This window comes from Pieris brassicae, chromosome 9, assembly GCF_905147105.1.
Source record: "Pieris brassicae chromosome 9, ilPieBrab1.1, whole genome shotgun sequence".
Taxonomy (NCBI): domain Eukaryota; kingdom Metazoa; phylum Arthropoda; class Insecta; order Lepidoptera; family Pieridae; genus Pieris; species Pieris brassicae.
Genome location: NC_059673.1, coordinates 17,138,268 through 17,163,343, shown reverse-complemented (window position 1 = coordinate 17,163,343; position 25,076 = coordinate 17,138,268). Strand labels below are relative to the sequence as shown.

At 31.1% G+C, this 25,076-nt stretch overlaps 1 protein-coding gene and 1 long non-coding RNA gene across 6 annotated transcripts in view; one reads left to right on the top strand and one right to left on the bottom strand.

The window, feature by feature from the left end:
- The first annotated feature begins 1,123 nt into the window (after positions 1-1,123).
- Positions 1,124-16,629, top strand: LOC123714459. 5 transcript variants are annotated; one of them, XR_006754307.1, is made up of 6 exons: positions 1,125-1,436; positions 1,810-1,939; positions 8,667-8,823; positions 9,004-9,133; positions 9,690-10,145; positions 10,227-16,629. It is a non-coding gene; the product is annotated as an uncharacterized LOC123714459 (long non-coding RNA). The 5 variants fall into 5 exon arrangements; XR_006754310.1 differs by having other exon boundaries at positions 1,124-1,436; positions 1,810-1,847; positions 9,690-16,629; XR_006754306.1 differs by having other exon boundaries at positions 1,124-1,436; positions 9,690-16,629.
- A 1,135-nt stretch (positions 16,630-17,764) lies between these two features.
- LOC123714268 overlaps positions 17,765-25,076 on the bottom strand; it is a 49,391-nt gene continuing 42,079 nt past the window's right edge. The window contains exon 3 of the mRNA XM_045668474.1: positions 17,765-20,436. Coding sequence (XP_045524430.1) covers positions 19,924-20,385 — 462 coding nt within the window. The 5' untranslated portion in view covers positions 20,386-20,436 and the 3' untranslated portion in view covers positions 17,765-19,923. The remainder of the gene's footprint in view (positions 20,437-25,076) is intronic.

Genomic DNA, 25,076 nt, shown 5'->3' with positions numbered 1-25,076 from the left:
ATTGTGCATTCACCCTAAATTAATACGCTAGTGTGCGTTGAAATTCGAGCTCGACATTCACACACGTGAAAATAGCTGTGTACAATACAATTTCTAGAACGTTCCAAGGTCTAAACTATTGATCAAGGATTTAGTTGCGCAGCTGTACCTTTGTCCCCATACCCAACCCTATTCCAAACTCCCAATGCACCCTAGTTCCCTGGATTCTGCAGTGTCTAGAATGTTCTCTATTGATCTCGATTTACTGCACTGGAAAATAATTGCGCTTGTTTACTTCCTAGCTTAAGAGATATTTTAATAAATAAAATTCTATTCATCAATTGTTGTACTTATACAGCACTTTTAATTTTAAAATATTTAAGGAGTTATGTTCATTATAATGCATACATAAATAATGTCAAAAGGAAAACTGTGATTTTGATGATGCAACAACATATTGAATAAATTTATTTTTGCATGTTGTTCTATTTATAAATATATATATCTTTTGGTTCCTATATCTTCTAGTTACCTGGATTCTGCAGTGTCTAGAATGATCTTTATTTTAGTTTCTGAGTGTTTTACGTAAGACAACATATATCTGATTTTGATGTAATGATCTCTGTATCTAAAATAGTCGTTTGTGTTTATGTCTCATAATATATTATAAAATGTGAATCAAAATTTGCTCTAAAAATAATACTCGTTAATTTATGGATTATATTTGATGTGTATATATATATATATTGTAATTAAAAATTCCTAGTCCAAGTTTAGTTATAAAGTTAATGGATCTTTTTTACCTCTCAATTACATGTCATAAAAAATAACGCATTTTGTACATTTTTATAACTAATCCATATGTTTAAAGATTTCTTGATTTGAGATTCTTATTTTTTTCGACATCTTTTTAGCTCTTTGACTATAATCAGGTTTTGGAATATTACAGTGGTATCCCTTTCTCCCTTCAACACAGACACTGGTCTCATTCGCTCAGACAAAGAATGTTCTAGAACTATAATGCTGCTACATTGAAAATATTAATGTAACTATGTACGGGCGGTGGCTTACGTGTCATTTTTACTAGCATCATTATACTGCGTCACCGGATCAAGCAGAGAGTATTTAAGCAGCTGCGCGGGGGAATTCACCACCATAACTATTTTGATAGCGTTGTAGTGAGGTTCGTTCGTCACTATGTACCTTAGGTCTATATTTAGAGGGCCAAGTCTTGGTACCTGTAGAAATAGGTATTTAGAAATCAAAAATCGAGGTTTTAAAGTGCACTAGGATTAAGCGTTGAAAGATCCTAGAGAAGTCAAAAATGGAAGAATACGTAGAATATTTTCAAGATGGCGGAGTCATCGCCCGGTAGAGAACGTAGTTACTGCGCAATTAAGTTTGACGTCGATAAAAATGGCTAGAAATCAACTGGAGTTCAAGGATTATAATAAAAGGTGGGTGAAATTTCCTTTTTCATATTTTATGACGGAGCTAGAAATCATTAAACTCAATAAATTACTCCGTCTAATATTCAGAAATTATTTATACATAAAAAAATCCTACTATAAAATGTTCGTATTATGACCACCATTTTAATGTTTTCCTTGTTCTTAATTATATTTAATGTCATAGTGACGTAATACTACCAAGTATAAACTCATTATTTACTTTACCAACCTATGTAGATTCAATTAATGAATCATACCTAATGAACATGTTATAAACCCCTGGTTTAAAATATTAAGTGTTTATCGAAATATGAGTACTTCATATACATAATTTTAAATTTTGTAGTTGTTTCTAGTACAGTCGAGATAAAATTTTCAGATATGCCACTGCTCAGTCTGAAGAGACTTCGAATAAAGGTATAATTACCAATTAACTTGATCTAGCGTGGTATATCTTTTATGTTAAAGCTTAGGTAAAATAGGCGGTAAAGGAAAACTATTATAAAACGGTACGTAATATCGAAATTAGATGTTCATAATTTATATGTAAACATTTTCATAGGTTGTTATAAATAAAACAAAAATAATTTTAAATTACAATATAAGCAGTATAGACAACAACCCACTTAACTCTGACAAAATTTATAAAAAGCTACATTGCTATAATAAAAATGTTGCTAGGTGTTTAATATAAGAAATACTTATGATTTCAATCATATATATATATAATGTTACAACTTACAATCATTTACAAGAAAGATAAAAAATTATGGTGAAATGATACAATATATAGTCAAAAAGTTGATTATATAGTATTAATTACTGCAATGTTTTTTTTGTTCAAATGACTAAAAACAAAAGGAAAAATTAACACCTATGTAAAGCTAACTTTATTAGATAAGTTAAAGAAGGGAAAATAATCATAATACTGTTTAATTTGTTAATGTCTTGATACCAAACAGTAATGGTTACAGAAGAAAATTAAAAAATATATAAATTTGATAGATATTGGATGGACATAATTGGATCAGTATGAATATTTCTCATTTAATATTTAAGTAATAAAAACAAGGTTAGTTACTATAAGTAGGTACGTAAACCAAGTAATTGGGTTAAAATTGATAGTAACTATTGTTTATTGTAAGGTTATTATAAAGTTTTGAATGCAAGATAATTAAATGGTAAAAACAGAAATTCTGTTGATAAGATAGCACCCATTAATTTACATCAATAGGCAGAAACAAAATTAATTGATTTTCTGGATGATATCAAAATAATAACAATTTCTAGAGATTCATAAATGCGAAAATTATTCCTATAATATATCCTGGAATAGTATAAATTTAAACATTGGTCTAAATTTTCCCTAATTTCACAATTTTATGGTTTTCAATTAGGTTGAGAATTTACAGAATTAACAAATAAATATTACTGAATTTTTTTTTAAACTTAGATGTTTTCAAAATGAAGAATAAAATGAGGTAGAAACTATGAAGAAGATTAATTACGTCTTTTAAACTGTGTTTCTTAGTGATTACATTGAATAAATATTTTTATTATTATTGCAATTCATTTAAATTCAGAAATACTTATAAAATGATGGCTAATTTAATATATAATTATTGTTAGGTAACTGGGAATTAAAATTTTGTTTTTTTTTTAAATTAGGGAAAGCAAAAGAAAAACATTAGATTAGGCAAATTAATTTACGAATTTAATAGAAAACGAACAAATAATAGGTAAGGATTATAATAATTAACATTTACTAGCAAATTAAAACTACAAAAACCAAAAAAGACCTTGTTCCATGGTTTGAAATAGTAATTTTACCTTATTAAGACAAATGAATATGTACAATATAGTGACTATGCAGGAAGATATAAATAAATGAAAAATTAAATGTTTATGAGAAATTAAATGCAAAAAGAGCAAGAATTTATTTATAACAAAGATAGTTTTATAATAACAAAGATAGTTTTATAATAACAAAGATAGTTTTATAATAACAAAGATAGTTTAATAAGAATATTTTGTGTAATATATATAAAAAATATATGGGAACTTATATTATCTATCCAAAAACATAAAAGAATTTAACTTATAATATAAGATGGATACAAACATTTCTTTAATTAAAGATATATCATATTTAGTACCATAAGTGCCTTATAGAATTAATATAACAATATGAAATTGAGGTGTAAATAAGAAATTTTAAATAAAGGATAACCAGAGAAGCATATTGCCTAAAACCTATACAAAAATGCCGACTACCAATTACTATAAGAACTTGGGTATACTGTAAGGAATAGTTAAAAAACTATTATCTACTGTAAATGATAAGATCTAAACCTAACAAGTATAGGCAAGATGACAATAATGACCTAACTGAGGTAGAACACAACAAATATTGATATTTATGCAAGCAATGGAGAAACTTCAACCTTGAAATCTTAAAAAGCATTTAGATTATATTTGGATAATATTGAAAGAATAGTAACACTTATACCTTTATACATATAGTGCAAAATATTTAAAGAATTCACTAGATAATTCGATAAATACAGTTGTAACACAACATTGGTTGATGCATAATTCTTGTAGCTTAATGAAATATCTACCATGTATAAAAGGTTAAATTATAATACATATAATACTGATTTGTTTAAATTATAACACAAAAACATACCACAATATGTGACCAATAATTAAGATACAATATGCTTGTGAGCAAACATGAAATTAAAAGTGAAAACCATTCTATTATACTAAAAAAGGAAAACCTAAATAAAATTGTAAATGAAGAAACTCGTCCCTGTAGGACGTGATTTTATAAGATAACTTACAGACAACAGCAGACATCTGAATTTTAAACAAATTTAAAAAAAAAACAACTGCCACATTATACACATAGCCATGACGTTAACTAATGAACATAAGTATTTATGCTGACGCAATACGTATACTAACGATTACGTAACGTATAACTAACGATAAACATTAAGGAAGAAGCAATGTCAAAAATATGATAAGCAAAGATAATAACATATATATATAATGCTTTGGGGGTATAATTTATAAAACCTACAATAGCAACTTCTTACAAAGATGATTCAAACAAATCTTAATTTTGGTTAGAAGTTAGTTCTAAGTTAATTGTAAAAGAAGTATGAATAAATTATCAAAGAATAACATTTTATCAGAAGCAAGAAATTATTAACATCGCTGTAAAAAATGGCTTTCTTAACGTGGATATCTATTTTAAAGCAATTAACCAAAGTGTTACGAGGAAATACAAATAATAAAACACAAGTTGTTTCTTATATGACAAAGAATTAAATTGATTTTTTATGATGCTAAAAAATATTTTAAAGACTTGAAAACCTTGAAGTAAATGTTACCAGTTTGATATTTAAAATGTATGATATTAGCTAAATCATTATACTGATAAATTTACAACATGTTAAACAAGTAAGCCTTTGCCCGTAGGCACAAAGAATCTGTTATCGTAGATTAAGAAAAACAATGGTTATAATGTATATATTTATTATATGTTATTTTTCTGATTATAAGGCTATAAATTAATATAAATAAATAAACAAGTTTGAGAAAACAAAATTTTAAGGCATGGTAACAGCATGGTAACAATGTCTATTTTGATTTAAAATATTCCATAGATTTTAATATTGTGTAGAAACTACTAATGTATTAAACAACCTATAATGTATCGAATATAAATATTTTTTTATGTTTCGATAACTATTATGTTTTAAATCAATTGGCAGTAAGTATCAAGTACTTAAAAAACCGAGCAGTAGCAATTAAAAACATCGTGATGAAGCAATAACCATAATTTAGGAAAGGAATGGCCTTATAGGAATGAGGTTTTATTGGAACTGGAAAACTTGAGTACTTTAAGTATATAATGGCGAAAATTTAACTACGACATCGTAAATAATGAAAAAATAATAGGAATAAGTTGCGTAACAAAAATTAATCCAGTATTTAATGAGACCAGAACAGTAGCAAATAAAAAGCTTTGATATAAGAAAAAATCAAAATGTTATATGAAACAGTTGCGGTAAAGAAAATAGGTTTTATTGGAACTGGAATAATCGAGTCCTTTAGAACAGCAGTAGCAATAAAAAACTTAGAACATAAGCAATAAAAAACTTAGAACATAAGCAATAATGAAAAAATAATTGGAATAAGTTGCGTAACAAAAATTAATCAAGTATTTTATGAGACCAGACCATTAGCAATTAAAAATCTTTGAAATGAGAAATAATAAAAAAAGTATAGGTAAAAGTTGCGTTACTGAAATTAGGTTTTATTGGAACTGGAATAATCGAGTGCTTTAGAACAGCAGTAGCAATAAAAAACTTAGAACATAAGCAATAATGAAAAAATAATAAGAATAAGTTGCGTAACAAAAAGTAATCCAGTATTTTATGAGACCAGAACAGTAGCAAATAAAAAGCTTTGAATAAGAAATAATGAAAAAAGTATAGGTAAAAGTTGCGTTACTGAAATGAGGTTTTATTGGAACTGGAATAATCGAGTGCTTTAGAACAGCAGTAGCAATAAAAAATTTAGAACATAAGCAATAATGAAAAAATAATACGAATAAGTTGCGTAACAGAAATTAATCAAGTATTTTATGAGAACAGACCATTAGCAATTAAAAAACTTTGATATAAGCAGTAATGAAAAAATTGATAAAAGTTGCGTTACAGAAATTGGGTTTTATTGGAACTGGAATAATCGAGTGCTTTAGAAGGGCAGTAGCAACAAAAAAAGTTTAGAACATAAGCAATAATGAAAATATGGGTAAAAGTTGCGTTACTGAAATTAGGTTTTATTGGAACTGGAATAAACATAGACAATACTATAATCAAGTATTTTATAAGAACAGAACATTAGCAATTAAAAAACTTTGATATAAGCAGTAATGAAAAAATTGATAAAAGTTGCGTTACAGAAATTGGGTTTTATTGGAACTGGAATAATCGAGTGCTTTAGAAGAGCAGTAGCAACAAAAAAAGTTTAGAACATAAGCCAAAATGAAAATATGGGTAAAAGTTGCGTTACTGAAATTAGGTTTTATTGGAACTAGAATAAACATAGACAATACTATAATCAAGTATTTTATGAGAACAGACCATTAGCAATTAAAAAACTTTGATATAAGCAGTAATGAAAAAATTGATAAAAGTTGCGTTACAGAAATTGGGTTTTATTGGAACTGGAATAATCGAGTGCTTTAGAAGAGCAGTAGCAACAAAAAAAGTTTAGAACATAAGCAATAATGAAAATATGGGTAAAAGTTGCGTTACTGAAATTAGGTTTTATTGGAACTGGAATAAACATAGACAATACTATAATCAAGTATTTTATAAGAACAGAACATTAGCAATTAAAAAACTTTGATATAAGCAGTAATGAAAAAATTGATAAAAGTTGCGTTACAGAAATTGGGTTTTATTGGAACTGGAATAATCGAGTGCTTTAGAAGAGCAGTAGCAACAAAAAAAGTTTAGAACATAAGCCAAAATGAAAATATGGGTAAAAGTTGCGTTACTGAAATTAGGTTTTATTGGAACTAGAATAAACATAGACAATACTATAATCAAGTATTTTATAAGAACAGAACATTAGCAATTAAAAAACTTTGATATAAGCAGTAATGAAAAAATTGATAAAAGTTGCGTTACAGAAATTGGGTTTTATTGGAACTGGAATAATCGAGTGCTTTAGAAGAGCAGTAGCAACAAAAAAAGTTTAGAACATAAGCCAAAATGAAAATATGGGTAAAAGTTGCGTTACTGAAATTAGGTTTTATTGGAACTGGAATAATCGAGTACTTTTTAACAGCAGTAGCAATAAAAATAATTCAAAATCAGCAATAATGAAAATATTATAGGAAAAAGTTGCTAACAGGAATGTATAAGACTAGAGCAACATCTATTTTAGTTCATAACATGTTCATGTGTTAAAAACTAAACGATGACTTCATAACTACGTAGGCGTTGTGAATAATAAAAATAACCATATAACTAATTGAGGATGTTTGAGGGAGTCGCTATACTCGATTTAATAATAATGACATGTAACATGACTTTTAAAAACGTAATACTAAGCAATAAGGAAACAAAAAAACCTGTATTATTGAAATTTTCTATTTTAAATTCTATAGAAATATTTATTTTTTGTACTATTCTTATCACATATCGAATAAAACAGAAATATAATAATTCTATTGAACTTGAAAGCATTTCTTTGTTTAAAAATAATTATTGAACTCTCCCTTACTTAAACTGTTTCATATGTATATATCTTGTATATATTTTATCAAGTATTTTGTATGTAAATAGTCCCGGAAATTTCTATGTTTTAATGTTACGTTATACTCATGCAATCATGAATCAGTTACATTTTGTCATTAAAATTTGTCATTATTTTTTATTATTACGAAATATTGCGCAATTGTAATTTAAATACAAAACCATCATATTTAGGTACTTTATATAATTTTTATATTGCTTTGTTGTGCGTATTATTTGACTTAATTTAAAATATATCTATTACTTCCTCTTCGATAGACCATAAATCATAAAGATATGATAATTTGCATAAAGTTTACATCATCAAACATACTTATGAGGCGTATTTTTAATATATAAATATTATAATAAACATTAATAGCAAGCAAGCATCAGTGGATGTTTACATATATATATATATATATATAATGTGTAATTAATAATTGGAAATTGAATTGATAAAAAATATAAAGGCGTATAATTTTTTTTTTAATTACCTATTCGATGAATTTAGAATGATGCCCACGAAAATTTTATTATTATACGTTTAAACATATATGTGAAATTATTCCTTGGTAATATAACCGTTAACAACCTATGAAAATTTATTGCGTAATATTTCTATACCAACATATTGATAATATTTAATTATAATACTAGACATTAAAGAAACAACTGTAAAGGTACTTATGACGATGTGACAAATACATATATTAATATAATGTATACCTATATTTTACGTGACAATTATTATATAGATTTAAGTAAAAACGGAGTGTCACGAAACTGCATTACGATCATGAGTTACTTGACCCGATGGGGTTGAGCAGTTTTTTTTGATATATCAACTTTTATGTGCAATTTTCAGGAATATTATCTGTATCTTGATTGATGGTTGTCGCTTTTTCAACAGACTTATCGAGTTACGGGCAGGCAGGTCGGTCCGTTAGTCAACGTTGTTACTGGTCCAGTTGACAGCGTCGTTTCTCGTACTTCATATTTGGTCCTTGGCAAGGCGTCCGTTGTAGAGAAATGTCCCTTTAGGGAATTTTAAAATATTCTCTAGAAAGGTATTAAATTATTACAATAATATTAACTTTAAATGAATGACGCGGCATTTAGCATTTTCCTCCTTTACTAAATTATTATTTTATCTTAATTCGTGTTTTTTTAAATTAAAACGTAGGTTCGTTTTAAGAAATAACAATTAGAGATAAGTTCAGTAATAAGTCCGAACGATTGATTTTCAGATATTTATTATATATATTGGAGCTGCAGGCAGGCTTGTTCGCAATAGGAGTTTTTAATCAATAAGAGATAGACATCGAAAATACGTGGAAAAATACTAATGTAGTCAGCATTAATATTAAAAAAAAAGTTGTAAGTTCATTAATGGATTAGGTTGAATAAACAAAATTAGATTTAGTAAAACCGTACATAAATTAAAGATTCGAGTCTAAACAGTTAACGGGAAAATTTGGCCGGACGATGACATTATTTTTTAGTGGTATATTTAGTAAATAATTAAAAGATTGAACAACCAAAACTCAACTATCAAAGGTAACTACTATAACTGACCGGAACAAATTAGGTAGGTCAGTGGAAACGTAGCTCGTCAAAATATTGGCTAATTATGTACTAATGAATAGTCATTGCTCCGGTAATATTAAAAAAAAAAACACGTCAAAAACTCGACTCAAATAATTTGTGTACGTATTTCACAAAAATATTGTCATTTAAACCCATATAATAGATAATAACAACTTTAATTATAATTGGTAAACTCCTCTCATTAGCATTTATTTCATTCTGTTAATTGAAGTTAAATATTTCTGTAAAAATATAAAATAAATTGTTCATAATTTCTGTTAATCTTTTTGTATGATTCCCGATTTATTTCAGCTTAGATATCAATCACCAATATTTTAAATTTCAGTTGCTAAATTTTTACGCGGATGCAGAAATCAAATTTATCGCTTTTTAAAACGAAACAAAGTTAACCTTCTAAGATCGTTATAGAAAGGTAGACCTTTTTTTATTTAACATTGTCTCCAATTAGTATCGAAACAGGGTAAGAATAAGGCCTAATTTAGCATTTGACATGCATTTATTTGACTCGGAGAACGATACGTTTGATATGAATTGGAAAAGGTCAGTACGGATTTAAAGGTGAATCACTATTGAGAATAAAAAATCCAGGAACGAGAAAAGCCGAAGGTTAGTCGGGCAAATTGCATTCGAAAAGTTTTTCTCACAGCTGATAAGGATCATTCAAATAAATAATGTTGAATTTATTCGAAATCGACAAAAATATCTGCAGCATATAGAAATAGAAATCTCTATAAAGAAAATCGGTTTTAATCACAAGGAGGAAGGATAAATATTCCAAAAGGTCTGTCCATAGTTCCGCTTCGTAAAACATTTTTATATTAAATAGAAAATGTGACAATTCCTTTATGTTTTATCTTTGCAGAGTCTTTAAACGTTGCTTTAATATTTGTAGCAATTTGGTATATCGGATTTAAATAATAAAAATTGAGCTAAACGTTTAGAATAATACGTTTTAACGTATCGGATTGACGAAATTGATATGTAAATCCTTGAACGGTATCGAGTTATACAAATTTTAGGATTAAATAAACCCAACGATTTGATTGATTTCGAGATTTTAAGAAAACAAGTACTAGTTTAGGAGACTATTACTATGAAAGTATTATATACCGAATCTAGTGGTATACGGTTGGAAAGAAGTTTATGTCAAAGAAACAATTATTTTTTTAAAACTACGCGTGAGGTATAGGTACAAATATATCGTCATGCTGATAATCTAGTGGAGAACTTATTTACCGCTTAACTAATATGTAAATGTGCGTTACGAGTCTATTGGTACGTAAACCAGAAAGAAATAAAAATCCTTAAGCCAAAAATAGTTAATGCAACATGATTTACACCGATTTCGCTATTTCATAACAAGGTCAGATAAACATAAATGATGCAAAGGAAACAGGTTAGTTTTGGAATTAACTGCCTCAAAAATGCCACAACAATTTTATTGGATACAGACATAAGATAAGTAATAATTTTGAGAAACTTAGCAAAGTATGTTCCACCGAACTCGGAAAATAACAACCGGATCTTACGGATTAACAAGTAATTATCTAAATTCTAAAAATTTATACACGAGAAGAAAGGTCAGTGCATATGTGCATTTATGTATTAAATATTTTTGTATGTATTTTTTGTGTGTATATTATACTAGCTATATTATTTTTGCTTCGTTCTATATTAATGCTCTTTAACCGGGAAATAAAAATTCAGGTAAACATGCCATATTCTTTGATGTAAATTATATCTCACACCTCAGAAAGGTCACGGAACACACCTAAGCATGAACCTATTCACTTTAGCAGGATAATTCATCTAATTTTTAGGTTATCATAATTTTCTGTATTAATTTGCACATTCTCAAGAAAGAAAAATAGAAGAGAGAGAAAATCAAGTAACGAATAAAGAAATATTTCAAGAATGTAAGAAGATTAGTTAAAGCTAATCTAAATATTTTAAGTGATTTAAATGTGCAGTTTTTACAAGTATAATGTTAATGCAAGTATATTGTGGATATAGAGGAAAGTTTGAAATAGTTGAGTGATGGTTAATATGTGGTTGTTTTAATGTTTGTTTCGATATGTTGAAATATCACACGCTTTTATCTGTCAGCCACATTTAGAAATAACTAATAGCATGATAGCGGGTAGCTATTTCAACATCGTGGAGTTAGTGAGAGTGCTAATATTGGTTTCAGTGGTGAAGTTTGAGGAAAGCTTAAGAAGGCTATAAGCAATGTTTGTTGTGTTCGTGAAGTGCTTATTTCAACTTTATAAAGCAGAGTCTAATGAAAAACTAAATTTGCGTTTCGCTTATAAAACCCATCACCCCGTAAACACATGTAGGAAGTTATCTGTTCACAGAATTTTACTATCATGCTCGCTTGAAACACAAACATAATGGATTTGTAGAATAAACAAACCCGGTATGTACGTTGACTAATGTTCTAATGACCGAAGGTCTCAATGGAAAGTCCAAAGCAAGCTTCAGGCACGTGCTTGTCTAGAACTTCAGCATTTTGTCCCTTAGACCTAGATCTCGCTAACAGTGTGCTTTCAGAATTAGACCTGTTCCGCTTTCAAATTGTGGATGAGGGATAGTTTAGAATTCATTAAAATCAGCTGATACATGAGGCAAGTTAAACGCCCGGCAAACACACACTTGAGAAAGACATCGAAACGCGCAATGGAATTTCTTCGGTTTAATTGGTTATTGGAAATTTTTCTTATTAGCTTTTAGTAGAAATATCTAATTCAGGTTTCAAGTGCCGCAAATCGCTATTCAGAGAGACCACATCTTTCTATGTAATGTATAATGTAACGCTTTGGTAGAAAACATACCTACACTTAACATAAGGAAACGGGAGAGGCCAAAAACTACTCTAAAATGGTAATACTTGTTAATGTATTGCATGAAAATTAACTTCACCTTAACACGACTAGTAGATAGGGAACGGCTTTTAGTATGTTTCAGATTTTTACGGCTAAGCTAATGTCGCACGAGACTGCATAGATTAATGGAATTTATCATAAGCTAGGCAAAAACGCTTTCTCAGCACTCCATGAATATTACACAGGTACTTTCACCATAATAGGTTTAGGAACACAAACATTTTCAAATGTTTTTCAGATTCGTTGGAAAGCTCATCATTGGTATTGCACGATTATGCTTAAGCAAGTTAAAGGAAATCACTTAGCGTAAGATATTAAGCCGTATTTTTTTAATGTTAATGTTTAGGATGCTACTAATGGATATTTCAGGAATTTTTTTTAAAAATATAAAAAATTCAATAAAAGGCATTGAATTCTGTCTAATAGGAATAAGAACGAAATCTAAGGGGCTGTGATATCGAAAACATAATTTAAACGCTTAACGACTTTTGTCGACGCGATGTAGATTTTAAGTAAGTAATGACATATATTATATTTTTCAAATCGAGAATTGGTTAGGGTGCAACTAACTTGTTTCAGATAAACTTTATATACCTGAAGATCACCAATTGACTGAAGTAATTTATTATAAATTTTTGGAATTGTACATGAATCTCATAACGCGAACCCAATGAAAGAAAACGAATTAAATAATTATTATATACTATGAAACATGTTTTCCTAAAATAAAATAATGTATAATATAATTTTAAAAATGGCAACTGGTTTTCTTTTATTTGATATGTATTCGCAGAAGTCGGTTTTTTTTCTCTCTTTATTTACAGACATCTGGATCATAGCGATCACATCACGGCGTCACGTTACCTTCATGTAATAACGTTTGACTTTAATTCTGTATATATATATTGCAATTTATATTACCTAGGTTACGGCTCGAATAATGAACATGTTTCAGATAATAAGGAGCGGTATGGCCGCGTAATTTTTTTTTTCTTCTAACACTGTTCCCAGATTTGTTATCTATATCAGAAATCGGCTAGGCGACGCGAGCCCAGCCAAACATGTTTAGCCTCCAAGGCAGATTAGGTAAACATATTGAACTGTACATTAATGACAATTTCTATTATGAAACTCGTAATTTATAAAAGGAATTAAAATATTATCGTACGTATGTTTTTATTGATTATTAGTACTATTAGTACTAGGTAGGGTGCAATTAATTCCAATGTTTCAGAGGAAAACTGCGCGTTCCTCGAACCGCGGCCCCGCCGGGATAAATTAATTTCCGAAAAATTGGTTTAAAATCTGTTTGCAGAAATCCTGTCTGAAGGTTGAGGCGATTACGAATTAAGGCTGTACAGTCGATACTGTAAGTTAGGATGATAGCCATTAAAATAACCAACATTTTTATTGATTAAACGTTAGGCACTAATCACTGGATAACCCGACAAAGGTACTAGTGTGTAAGCACACAAGCCCGTTATTTTGCTATGTTCACAGAAACCCTGAAAGGTTAAGGAAATATTCGACATCACGGTAAATTAGGTAAAAGTTTTTTTTTACTGCAACCGCAATCTTTGAAATCTTATGTTAGGTTAGGATGCCATTAATTCAAATGTTTCAGATAGTTGCATCGATTTGCTGGGGCTTGAATGGTAGATACAATTACATTATTTGCAGAAATCGGTTTAATAGTTTTTCGCAGAAATCCTGAGGTGCAAGCACAGTATCCGGTACTGTAAGTCACGAAAACCCCCACTTTTGCGCTTTAACCTATGCTATAGGGCTTTAGCGTAAGCAAAAATCGTTTGTCTTTATGTTCACAGAAATCCCGAAGCTTATAAAAGCATGCATTTTACGATGACGCATAATAGAGTTCATGATACTGTGAGTTATTTAGCCCCTAACGCTACTAGTATGTGTAGGGATCTAGTATAAGGCAAAATCGGTTTTGACAATGTTCACAGTATTCCGGTTTCCCAAGGATAGAGTCCCAGACATTTGACGTGTTCAGGCGACAAACGATCCACAGTGCTGTAAGTGACACAGAAGTTATTGGTAGGGAATATTATAAGCAGAAATCGTTTTCTCAAATGTTCACAGAAATCATGCAGGATTTATTGGCGATCAGGCAGTAAACCGTTCTCTTGTCTGTAAGTCACGTTACTATATGCCTATAGGCTATCATTAGCTAGGCAACACTAGCATAAGCAAAAACGATAATTAAAATGTTCACAGAAATCCTGAGGGATGTACGGGGCAATCATTTGACATGTTCGGGCTGCAATACAGTCCCCGGTACTGTAAGTTACGAACCCTCCTTTAACATAATCCTCATTTAACGGCATTGTTACTAGTAGGGCCAAATTTGCAGAAATGCGGAATTTTTCTGTGCTTTCAGAAAGCGAGCGGAGATGAGCGAATCAAACTGCACGTTCGGATTCTTGGTAATATGTATATATTTAGAAGCTTTAATTAGGTGTAGGTAGTTATATCGCAGATGTCGTTGTTTTGAATGCTTGCAGAAATCCTGTAACTGAGCATATCGAGTTCCTGTGTCGAGCGTCGCGAAACACAGGAATAAAGGTATCCGAAAATATCTTTAGCCTAAATATTTGCATGTAGGACGTGTTCTTTTTAGTTTGTTTCAGATTGCCCCCTTAGCGTTGTTAGAGTAGCGATACCAGTGATGTCCCGTGAAAGGTTATGTCTATGTATTTATTAACGTTAAAAAACCAACAAGAAAATTGAATGTTGCAGTGGTTTCATCAATCCAGTTAGATCCATCGCAATGTGTGTAAGAATTACTACTAAGACCTTGATTGAACTGTATTTTCGCAGCGCTGAATGTATTAGAATAGATGTAGTCGTAGGAGTAGGGATTACAAATTTCTCTTGCAGGGTGTTTTCGTACGGATATTCGTAAACCCAGCCTATACAAAATGTATGTAAATAAACGTTTACCACTTCCGAAATTAATCCTAAGCACGAGCACGATAATCACGAAAAAGGCCAAATGGGAACATATAAGTAGTAGATAATGTTTAGTTGGATGGTACATGATTCGTGATTGTTAGAGGTTTGTTTTAGTTTCGTGTGCAAACTAATCTTGGGCTTAACTTGTGGTGGCATAAGGGAAATTTAAACTCTAATTGGCATAACTAAAGCAATTATTTTGCCGTTAATGTTTTCGTTTGCTTTGCATTCAACTTCTTTCGCCACCTACACTTAATGTACCTTGTCTTTAATCGAGCTAGTCTAGGTTAGTGTTACGTTTTGATGATTTCAGCACGTAGCAACAAGAGCTGTGGCTAACGTTATTGACATGTGCAATTTAGTCTAAGCATGAAGCTTGAATGGTTCATGGTATCAAAACAATTCTGCCGACAAATCCAGCTTGTGTGGTGCATCGTATACAAATCTGATTTTATGTATGTATTTCAATAATGCACATAACATTTTGTTAACGCCAAAATCATGTAAATCACCACACTCTTATGATATGTGTGCTTGATATTGAAGTGTCATCGGTATGTTATATACTTCATTTCTTCGTGTTTACCTTCATGTCTTCGCTATAGACCGCTTCAGTCGCAGACACTACCACACAAGTTTAGTGTTATGCTCTATTTCTGATTTTGTCCTAGTTAATTGTGTGTTTTTAAAGTTTTAATATATTTGTTTGATTATGTATATTATAGCTTTGAATCATTCTTACAATTAGGTATTTCACTGTTAATTTTAATGCTATCGTTTATTATATTTTAATTACAATGTGTTAACACTAAATCCTGGTGTATTGCAAGGTTTTGTTTGTCTCACTTTGATAGATTTGTTTATCCAATCATCCAAATGTGCATATGCACGTGTAAGCTGTTTTTTTAATAAAAGCTATAATTTTATCTATTCGTTCTATGTTTAATATTTTTAATGCCATATTTGATAACAACTGACATTTAAGCTAAATGGTATCTATAATATATATTTTTTTACAGGAACTATTAGTATTCATAATTAATACAATTCTAAAATGTACGACCATTAAATTGATTATTTTAGTGTAAATATTATTAGGTTTTCTATAGCAGTAGGTAGGAAACATATAGACAACTAATTTTATACATTTGAGACTATAAAATCACTTAGGAACTTATGTATATCCGGGCGATGACATAGGTAGGGAGCTTCACAAAATAACTTTATTTTGTATTGCATTGAACTGTAATTTTAAATAAAAAATGTGATTCCTGTGGAGTTTCTTGCGCCGCTTCTTCTCCACAGAAGGACACTTTCCGAAGCGGTGGTAGTTTTAACAAAAATAATATTTTTAAAACGATAAATCAATAATTTTAAAAACAATGAATAAATATTTTAAAACTATTTTCTGTCGTTTTATTCCTTGTCCTCTTAGTTTTAAGTTTATCGGCTTGTACGCTGGTTTATCGGTAACCGGTGGAAAGTCTGTTTCACTGTAATGACTTAAAAATTCCTTAAAAAGAATACTTTGTCATGAAACAAAAAAACAAAATCTGTGGCCATAGGTCAGAATATGAAAAATTCAATTTCATTACTGTACAGGAAAAGCAATTGATTATTGAGAAGTTTTGAAGGCACTTAAAATATAAAACAATACTAGTCATACTGAGCAAAAATTACACAGAAATTATTTCATCATAATTAAGCAAACGAATTGAATCTAATTTACAGGAAGCTTCATTCTAGTTAAATTCGATTCAATTCTTTAATTTACACAGTACAATTATAGATTTGTAAATAACGAAATATTCGCATTAGAAGTAATTTAATATTGAATTTTACAAGCTATTGAAAACAAAACCCCTAAAGACAATAATGCCTACTATTAAATTTAAATTAGACAAACAGTCGCATATAATCGAAAGTGAACATATTATACTCACTAAATAAAATGTTGAAGAACATCGTTAGTCTCAGATCTTGCCTAAGATTAAATGCGATATGTCTATGAAAAGTTATTTTTAAAGTAGGTATCTAAAGAGTAAGCCATACAGGCATTCACTGCTAATTCCTTTGAATCAAATTCATTAGCCATTCACTAGATGGCGCTGATCGCCGTTTTGGTCTAAGAGTTCTTTTTCCCTAATGTAGGTGGCGCTTGATTTTTTATTCTATTTATAACTGGCACCCAACTTTACGATTCAGAATGCTAAAGTTTATAAAATGTGGAATGGGATCATTTCCCGGTACATTTTTTTTGTTTATTAGTAGCTACGAAAAACTTACTTTCCTATATGAAAAAGAGTTGGTGTTGGGGTCTTTGAATCTGGGCTGAAAATATAATAGGTATTTCTTTCGTGGAGCGCAAATTTCACTTGCAGAGTTAATCAAAGGGTTGTAAAGAACCCGTGTACATAAGTCCAATGTTGGCAATGTGTCAAACAGAGAGACTGAACTTTTGCTCTTAAATTTAAATATTATTTAATGTAATTTAGTAATGAAAACATTACGACTAAGGGAAGTTTAGAAAAAACTCGCATTAAATATGTAAAATTATTTTAATATTGCATTACAATAAAATTGTCACAACAAGGAATTTCCACGCCTACCTTACACTAAAGCCCGATTCACATTGTTATATTTCTTACTAGATTTGTTTCAGTACAATCACTATCTAATAATTTACTTGGAAACTATATATAATGACGAGCCCTTGGAACGAAAAATACGTTAAATCGAAGCATCGAATAGTTCACGTAATATATAGTAAACGGTAGGTGTATTTAAAACTAAACAGAAGCAAAAACTATTACTTGCTGTAAAAACTAATATGTATCAATTATGTTGCATATTAACTTAAGAAATGGACCTCTGTTCTGAATATAATATCTGATTTTTTGTTTATATATGTGGTACCTATAGTGTTTATGCTTGCATCTAAAAGACATCACATAAGTGACGTTTGGACAATTTTCATAGATAATTTCGTAACTAAGTTCGTCAATTGTCAAAAACAAGGTCGTTCAGAAGTAGACAAATTTTGTATCATCATAAGGGTTTTTAAAATTATTATGAAACTACAGTTGGAAAGAAAATGTATTTAAATGGAGTCCTTAAAAGACCTGAACTCTATCTTTACGGTATGTTCAAAACAGCTAACAATGTTACAGCTATTAGCGTAACTCAACTTTTGTTCTAAGCGTCTATTAAGAAGATAGATAAGTTTTGGACATCGTCGTTGTGTTATTGGGGCACTTACGAAATACTTATTAACTAGTACACTTAACGTTACATCACATATAGAATGAGACATTTTCTAAGTAACAATGGCCGAAGATATTTCGTCATTCCGTTCCCAGTTCCCACCAAAAAGAATCTCATATTATGCACGTGTCGATCTGTTGAACTATATTGCAAAATAATATGTCATATGTCAATTAAGCTTTAAAATAGTTGACGTAAAAGAAAGTTTTATGTCCCGCTTAATAAGATAGCCAGCGCGGAGTCGTTCATATTTTTTTTTTCTACTAATAGTACCTACATGCGTAAGTTTTTTTGACCACGCTAAGTCTAGCCTGGCTAATACGCGGGTAAAACACACACATAAACACAATATTAAAGCCGTACTCTGTTTCTAGAAATTTAAGTATTTTATAGTAAAAAAACTACGTTTATAGGCAATATCGTTTTGCACATGCATTGTTCTTTAGATTTAACAATTACTAAGGGACAATTTAATTTATGAATCAGAATACGGCCATGAGTCCAACAGATCAGACTTTTAAATTAATTTATACATATTTAAGATTTTATACATAAGTACACTTTTCTATATTTTAATATTAAGTAGGTATACGATATCAAGAATCTTAGTATTATTTAAGCTGTTGGGAGATATAGAAAAAGATATACAGAATATCATATATAAAACTTACATATGTACATAAAAACCTTAATTACAAACTGGAGCTTCCCGATAGGATTTTGTATCAGATTTGAAATGGCAGTGTTTACAAGATAAAGCACCAGAATGTAAGCACGCTTTTCAAAGGTATGCGAGTAAAAATCAAAATGGAATTCTGTAGAAAATGCTAAATTATTTTTATATCAAATCGTATAAATGCACATACATGTACTTTAGGAACAATCTCACGTAAATACCTAATTTTAAATTTTGTTGATAGCCTTGAGATCGAAGGAAGTTTGTCAGCCATATTTAAGCACAAATATTATTCTAGGGGTGCAGGAAATTGCAAACGCAATTAGATTGCACAATAAAGAAACTCCTGTTTCGTATTTTTTTGCACCTTAGCGTATTTGATCCGGTATAAAATACTGAAGATAAATATACCGGGTCAAATAAGTTCATGGCACTATATGAAGCCATAAAGCTTTTCATTAATATCATTCGTGTCATCCAATACAATATATTTCCTCAAAATATTATGTTTTTATATCTGTTTTTATCCAAACTATGACGCAAAATGAGTCAAGATCAAAGGTTCGCAGCTATTCTGATGAGACCTTGAATTTCGAAACACATTAGAACTGCTTTTACGCTTTTATTGACCGCTAAATGTGACCTTAATTAGGACTTTTATTTTAAATTGTGTATCATTATAGATGAACTTTATATCGGTAAAAAGCAAATACGCGCTGGGTTGACGGAGTGACGTCACAACGGTGTTGGCTCACAGATTATCTCTTGTTCTTATTCTTCATAGTTAAACGCCGCCAAAAGCTCGACTTTTCCGCTGTCGGCTGTTCTTCCCTCGTCTCTTCAGACCTGGTATCTCCCCTCAACATATCCAGGAACGTTGGGTCACTTTTCTTCACGTTCTTCTCTATTTTCACAGCTTCAGCGCTTAGTTCAGCCTTTAGTTTTTCCGGACTTGTGTTTTCGACCTTAAATTCGTTAGGGTCTTCGACGAACGCTTGTTGCAGGTCGCGCATAATCTTTTTCCTTATTGTTTTCTTCATACTGAGATGTCTTTCAAGGGTTTTCACGTCGCCATTGGCGTACGTCCGATAATCATCTTTTTTCTTACGGCTGGACTTCTTTGTTTTGTCGTCATGTTCGTCGAACGTCTGTTTGGCTTCGTATTGCTGGTTGAGCCCGAAGATGTCGCGAAGGTGTGGGATGGCTCGCTCAGATGTCATTGTGGACGATCACGCCCGCTGCTCACGGTCACTGGCACCTCATAGTGAGACCTGGAATTGAGAAAATCATTTTTGAATATACGAAATATGTTAATAACTTCGATGGTAAATTTTATAGACATAACTCCATTCTAATATAGTATGATATCATCTTCATTGAAAAGTGTTGCTAAAATGAATATAAATGTTCCTCTTAAGTACCTTAGTTTTATAATAAATACGGATAAGTATTGAATTTGCTTATTAACTAAATAATTACAGTTAATTTGGGTAACTGTACCACTCCTCTCATCACTATAGACGCTATAATTGAGCTTAGCGGAAAGAGGAAAAGGTGTGTCCATCAATAAATATTTAAAAACGAATATTACAGATAATAATTTATTGAATAATTATTCTTGTCTGAGATTGAAACTCTGTACAGTCTGTACAGTGTAATAATAGGTACCTAGTCTTAATTATAAGCTGATGATATTTGATATCTTTGCTATGTTATTCCTATTTATGTATTTACATAGTTTTTTGTAAATTCGTGGACGCTTGGCGGATCCATGACTTATTCGATATAAAAAGTCGACTCGGGAGTTGCATGAATCTGGTTAGCGCTGCGCCATTTTAAGTTCGCATTTCATTTTCACACGTGTAACATATGTGTGTATTTTTGCTAAAATATTTTCATAAGTGTTTGATTGTCCTCATTTTAACATGTGTGATGTTTGAGTATAAATAAAATAAAATTATACATTGCCGTTTGTTTGTATACATTATTTTACGAGACGAGGTTAAAGTTTAAATCAATTAAGCGGGTTAAAAAGCGGGAAAATTTTGTCGTACGCATAAACGCTGAAATTAAGCGTCAACCATGGGAGAATATAATAAATAGACAAATTTTGATTGAGAAAAACTATATCGGATGAAATATAAGCTACATCTAATACTAAATATAAAGTTTATATCCGATAAAGAAGATTTATTTAAATGATAAAGTTTTTAGCAAAACATGGACTTGATGACCCTTTAGTCTAGTGCCTACTTGTAATGGTTTGAAGATATTTAGCACATGATTCAACACAATGAACGCTCTGTAACCACTGGTTTGTGTAACGACTTCCTCCATTAATCATAAACCCGTGAAATCTTCACTAGACAGGCGATAAATTAACTTAGACTTTAATTTTTTTTTTAATAATATAAATCTTTACTTATAAAAGCTGGCTCCAATTCTTCGTCAACCGCTGTCTTCTCCGTGTTCTGGGTATCTACTGGCCCGAAAAGATCCCTAACTAGCCCCTTTAGGTACCAGCAGTGGAAACAACGCAAGTGGTAATGGATAGGCATTCCAATGAGATCCTAATCATATCCCCAAGCAGGCGCTTGATTGTGCAGGCTGCAGGAAAACCGAAAGCAAAGCCGTCGCAAGCAAATCTGGCGTCGTACAGTTGCAGACGGGGCAAAAAGAGTGGCGGAGAGTTTATTGCCAGTTCTTCTCTTTCGTTCTACGCCCTTGATTTGAGAACTGGCAGTAGATGTAAAATTAAAAGCATTTATATATTTTTTGTCGTACATAAGTGTACCTATCTGAATAAATAATTTTTGATTTTGAATTTGCAAAGAGAGCCGGAAAGACTTGGAGTGAGGAGAAGTACGAGGCTCGAGACCGAACGCGATGGAGACTCACCGTGGACCCCCCATCTAGGGCGTCCTTAATGTCCTATGGCATTGGTTAGGTGTTATCGGACATTAACTCAAGTAACATATAAAAGGGTAAAGTTAGAACTTCAGGTACCTACACATGTTTAATTACTATAACAGTTTGCTGACTGATTTAAGTGAACGTTTAAAATAGGTAACTAATTAAGCCCTTGAAGTTATTTTAGTACCATTTTCGAATATATATATACGAAGTAAGGTTTAGTTCTGTCATTACATGTGTAGCGACATCTACAATCTGCGCTTATGCTGCGATGACGTCATATCCTGAAACGCGCTGACGAAGTTCCGGCCGCTGATGATATATACAACTTCTCAAGCCTTGAAACTGGTATAAAGTTAGATAGTAAGAAAAAAAACTCTCTCTCTCTAAGCCTATGTCTTCTCAACCTTAGCCACTGGGGAATTCGGACTTGTCGGTAGTTAGACTAACCAGTCTAACCTAAGCTAGGGATTCTCAACTGAGAATCCTCCCATGAGGTTAGAGGAACAGTACACCTTCGTCTCTGCTTGACACACATTCTCACATGATTTATTAAAGAATTCCGAATCATGTACTAAATTTTATATGTTGTGGGGAGGTTGCGAATTTTACTAGATTTTTACTTATGCTGATCGTTACCCTTTTTATATATTTTTAAAATATATAAAATGTAAATTAATGTAGTAGACGCAGGCAGGGACGATCTAGGATACAAACAGATCGCATTTTTTTTCAGTCACACTCTTCAGTCAGTCAGTTAGTGGCGCCGCACAACCTCCCCTCTTCCCTATCATGTCCTGGCAAGCCTCCGTGCCTAGGTTATGGAAAGACCTGTAAAGGACCTTTACTTGATCGATCCAGCGGGTATCAAGTCTTCACTGCCAGTAACGATAAGTTTTCCTAATCTCTTCGTGTTAGATGTAAAAAAAAATTAGTGGTAATGAGTTGGTAAAAAGTGTCGAAAGACGATTTTTACCCGTAACCGTCTTAGTATGGCCATGTTAGTTTCCTTAGGTGTTCAGGGAATCCTCAACTAACACCACATTTTCAGAGCATCTATGCAACGCATAGGAAGTTTTGTTATCTAACACTTTAGTGTGTTTTCTTTTACGAATCACTAGTTTACTGATTTGTGATACTTTTGCCTTTTCTGAGGTACTATTTATAAGCTGTCAAGGTTTTCGTAACAATAAAATACACAAAGCATGTAATATATTACTACCTTGTTGCAGGATATCAATTAATTTCCCTCAACAATAATCCTCATACATTATTCTACGTACGTTTAGTATGCATAATGAAAACGCGGACGTATTCACTTTCATCTACTCGACGGAACATGACACTCGTCTTGCATTGTTCATAATATACCCGCTTCACTGCATCGCCTCTCACCTACGTAGGGTCGGCACTGACTGATTGTGTCGTATTTACTATAAAACTGTGATCAAAAATGATTCGGTGGACATTTTCAACAACTTCATATAGACCTTTCTCCGAGTCTGTGTTAATTCTTTACTATTATTAATTTCCTTATTCATACATAATGATGTATTCACATTGTATAGTCGCGAATGCTTGGTGGACCCATGCGATTTCTTCAATACAATGAGTCACGTCGTAAGTTGTGTGCTGCGATGTTGCGGGCCTCTCGATTGTGAGGAAGCATTGATCTAGTTATTGCTGTGCCTTCTTAAGTTCTCATGTTATTTTCACACATGAAAATTATTAAAAAACTAATTTAAAACGTTTGTTCCCTGTGGCAGTGTACTTTTAACGCTGGCAGCATTTCCTTGCTGTATTGCGATACTTATAAAGGAAAGCATCAGATCTGGAGTCACCAGTACTTTGTACCAGGTGCCGTAAATCTTTAATTTGCGACTGTGCACTTGAAACCCACGGCCCAAGAGTCTCTACTCCAAAGGTAACAAAATCTAAGTTGGACAAAAGATTCTTATATTTGTACTGTTTATTTTTTTCACACATGTATCAGTAACATTTTTTCTTAATTATCCGATTGCCCTCCTTATAATCTGCGTGATGATTGAGAGCAAAGATAAAATAAAATAAAAAGTGTTCTTTGCCTAAGAGAGTCTGTTTTTGAGTCTGATTGCTTACTAGCTCGCTCGTAGTTAAGGCGAGTGTTAAAGGTGCATTTCAGAAATTGTTCGGTGGTTCTAACTCTCGAATAGGTTGACAATCGCCAAGCTAAGGATGCTAAGTGTTTTAATAATTAATAAGATAAAGTATTTTAATCAGATTTTCCTCGAAAAAGTCCTCTGACAATAAATTTACGACCAATATGAATAAAAACTTAATTACAAAATGTGTTGCTTGCTGTGTTGCTGCTAAGTAAGGAGAAAACAAGTTCGCAAGGGCTTAATAAAGATTATTCTTGTATTTTATCGGTAGCCAGCTGGCAACCCTGTTATGCATTTTGATTTGTTGCGTTACCTCAGTTTGCTTTACGTACACTTTGTCCAGATTATGGAGTTAAGAGGTGTGGTACAAACACTATCTACATTAGTAAATTTAGTTTTTGAGTTATGTTACAAAAAATTATAGCTAAAATATAAACAATAACTAGGATGCAAATAGTGTTTTTTTAGAGACAACAATACTTATACAATAATATCGTATTGATAACCTCCTCCTTCGGTATTTCGGAAGTTGATTAAAAATTGGTACTCAATGTTGTATAAACTTGAATATTTTCATAATTATTTAAGTTTCTCTCTGACCACATTTACTATTTAAAACTGATCGCGTTAAATATTCTTCCTTGTATCAGTTAAATAATCAGTCATTTACTCGCATAAAACACAATACTAATACGCATAAAACACAACACAAAAGTAACCCTTTACTTTTACACCATCACACAACACAGCCAAATTAGATTAAATGTATTGAATTTTTATTGATTTATCATTTAGTAAATGGTAAATATTATGTATTCTATCTTTGGCTATATCTTTAGTATAATTGTTTTTTTACT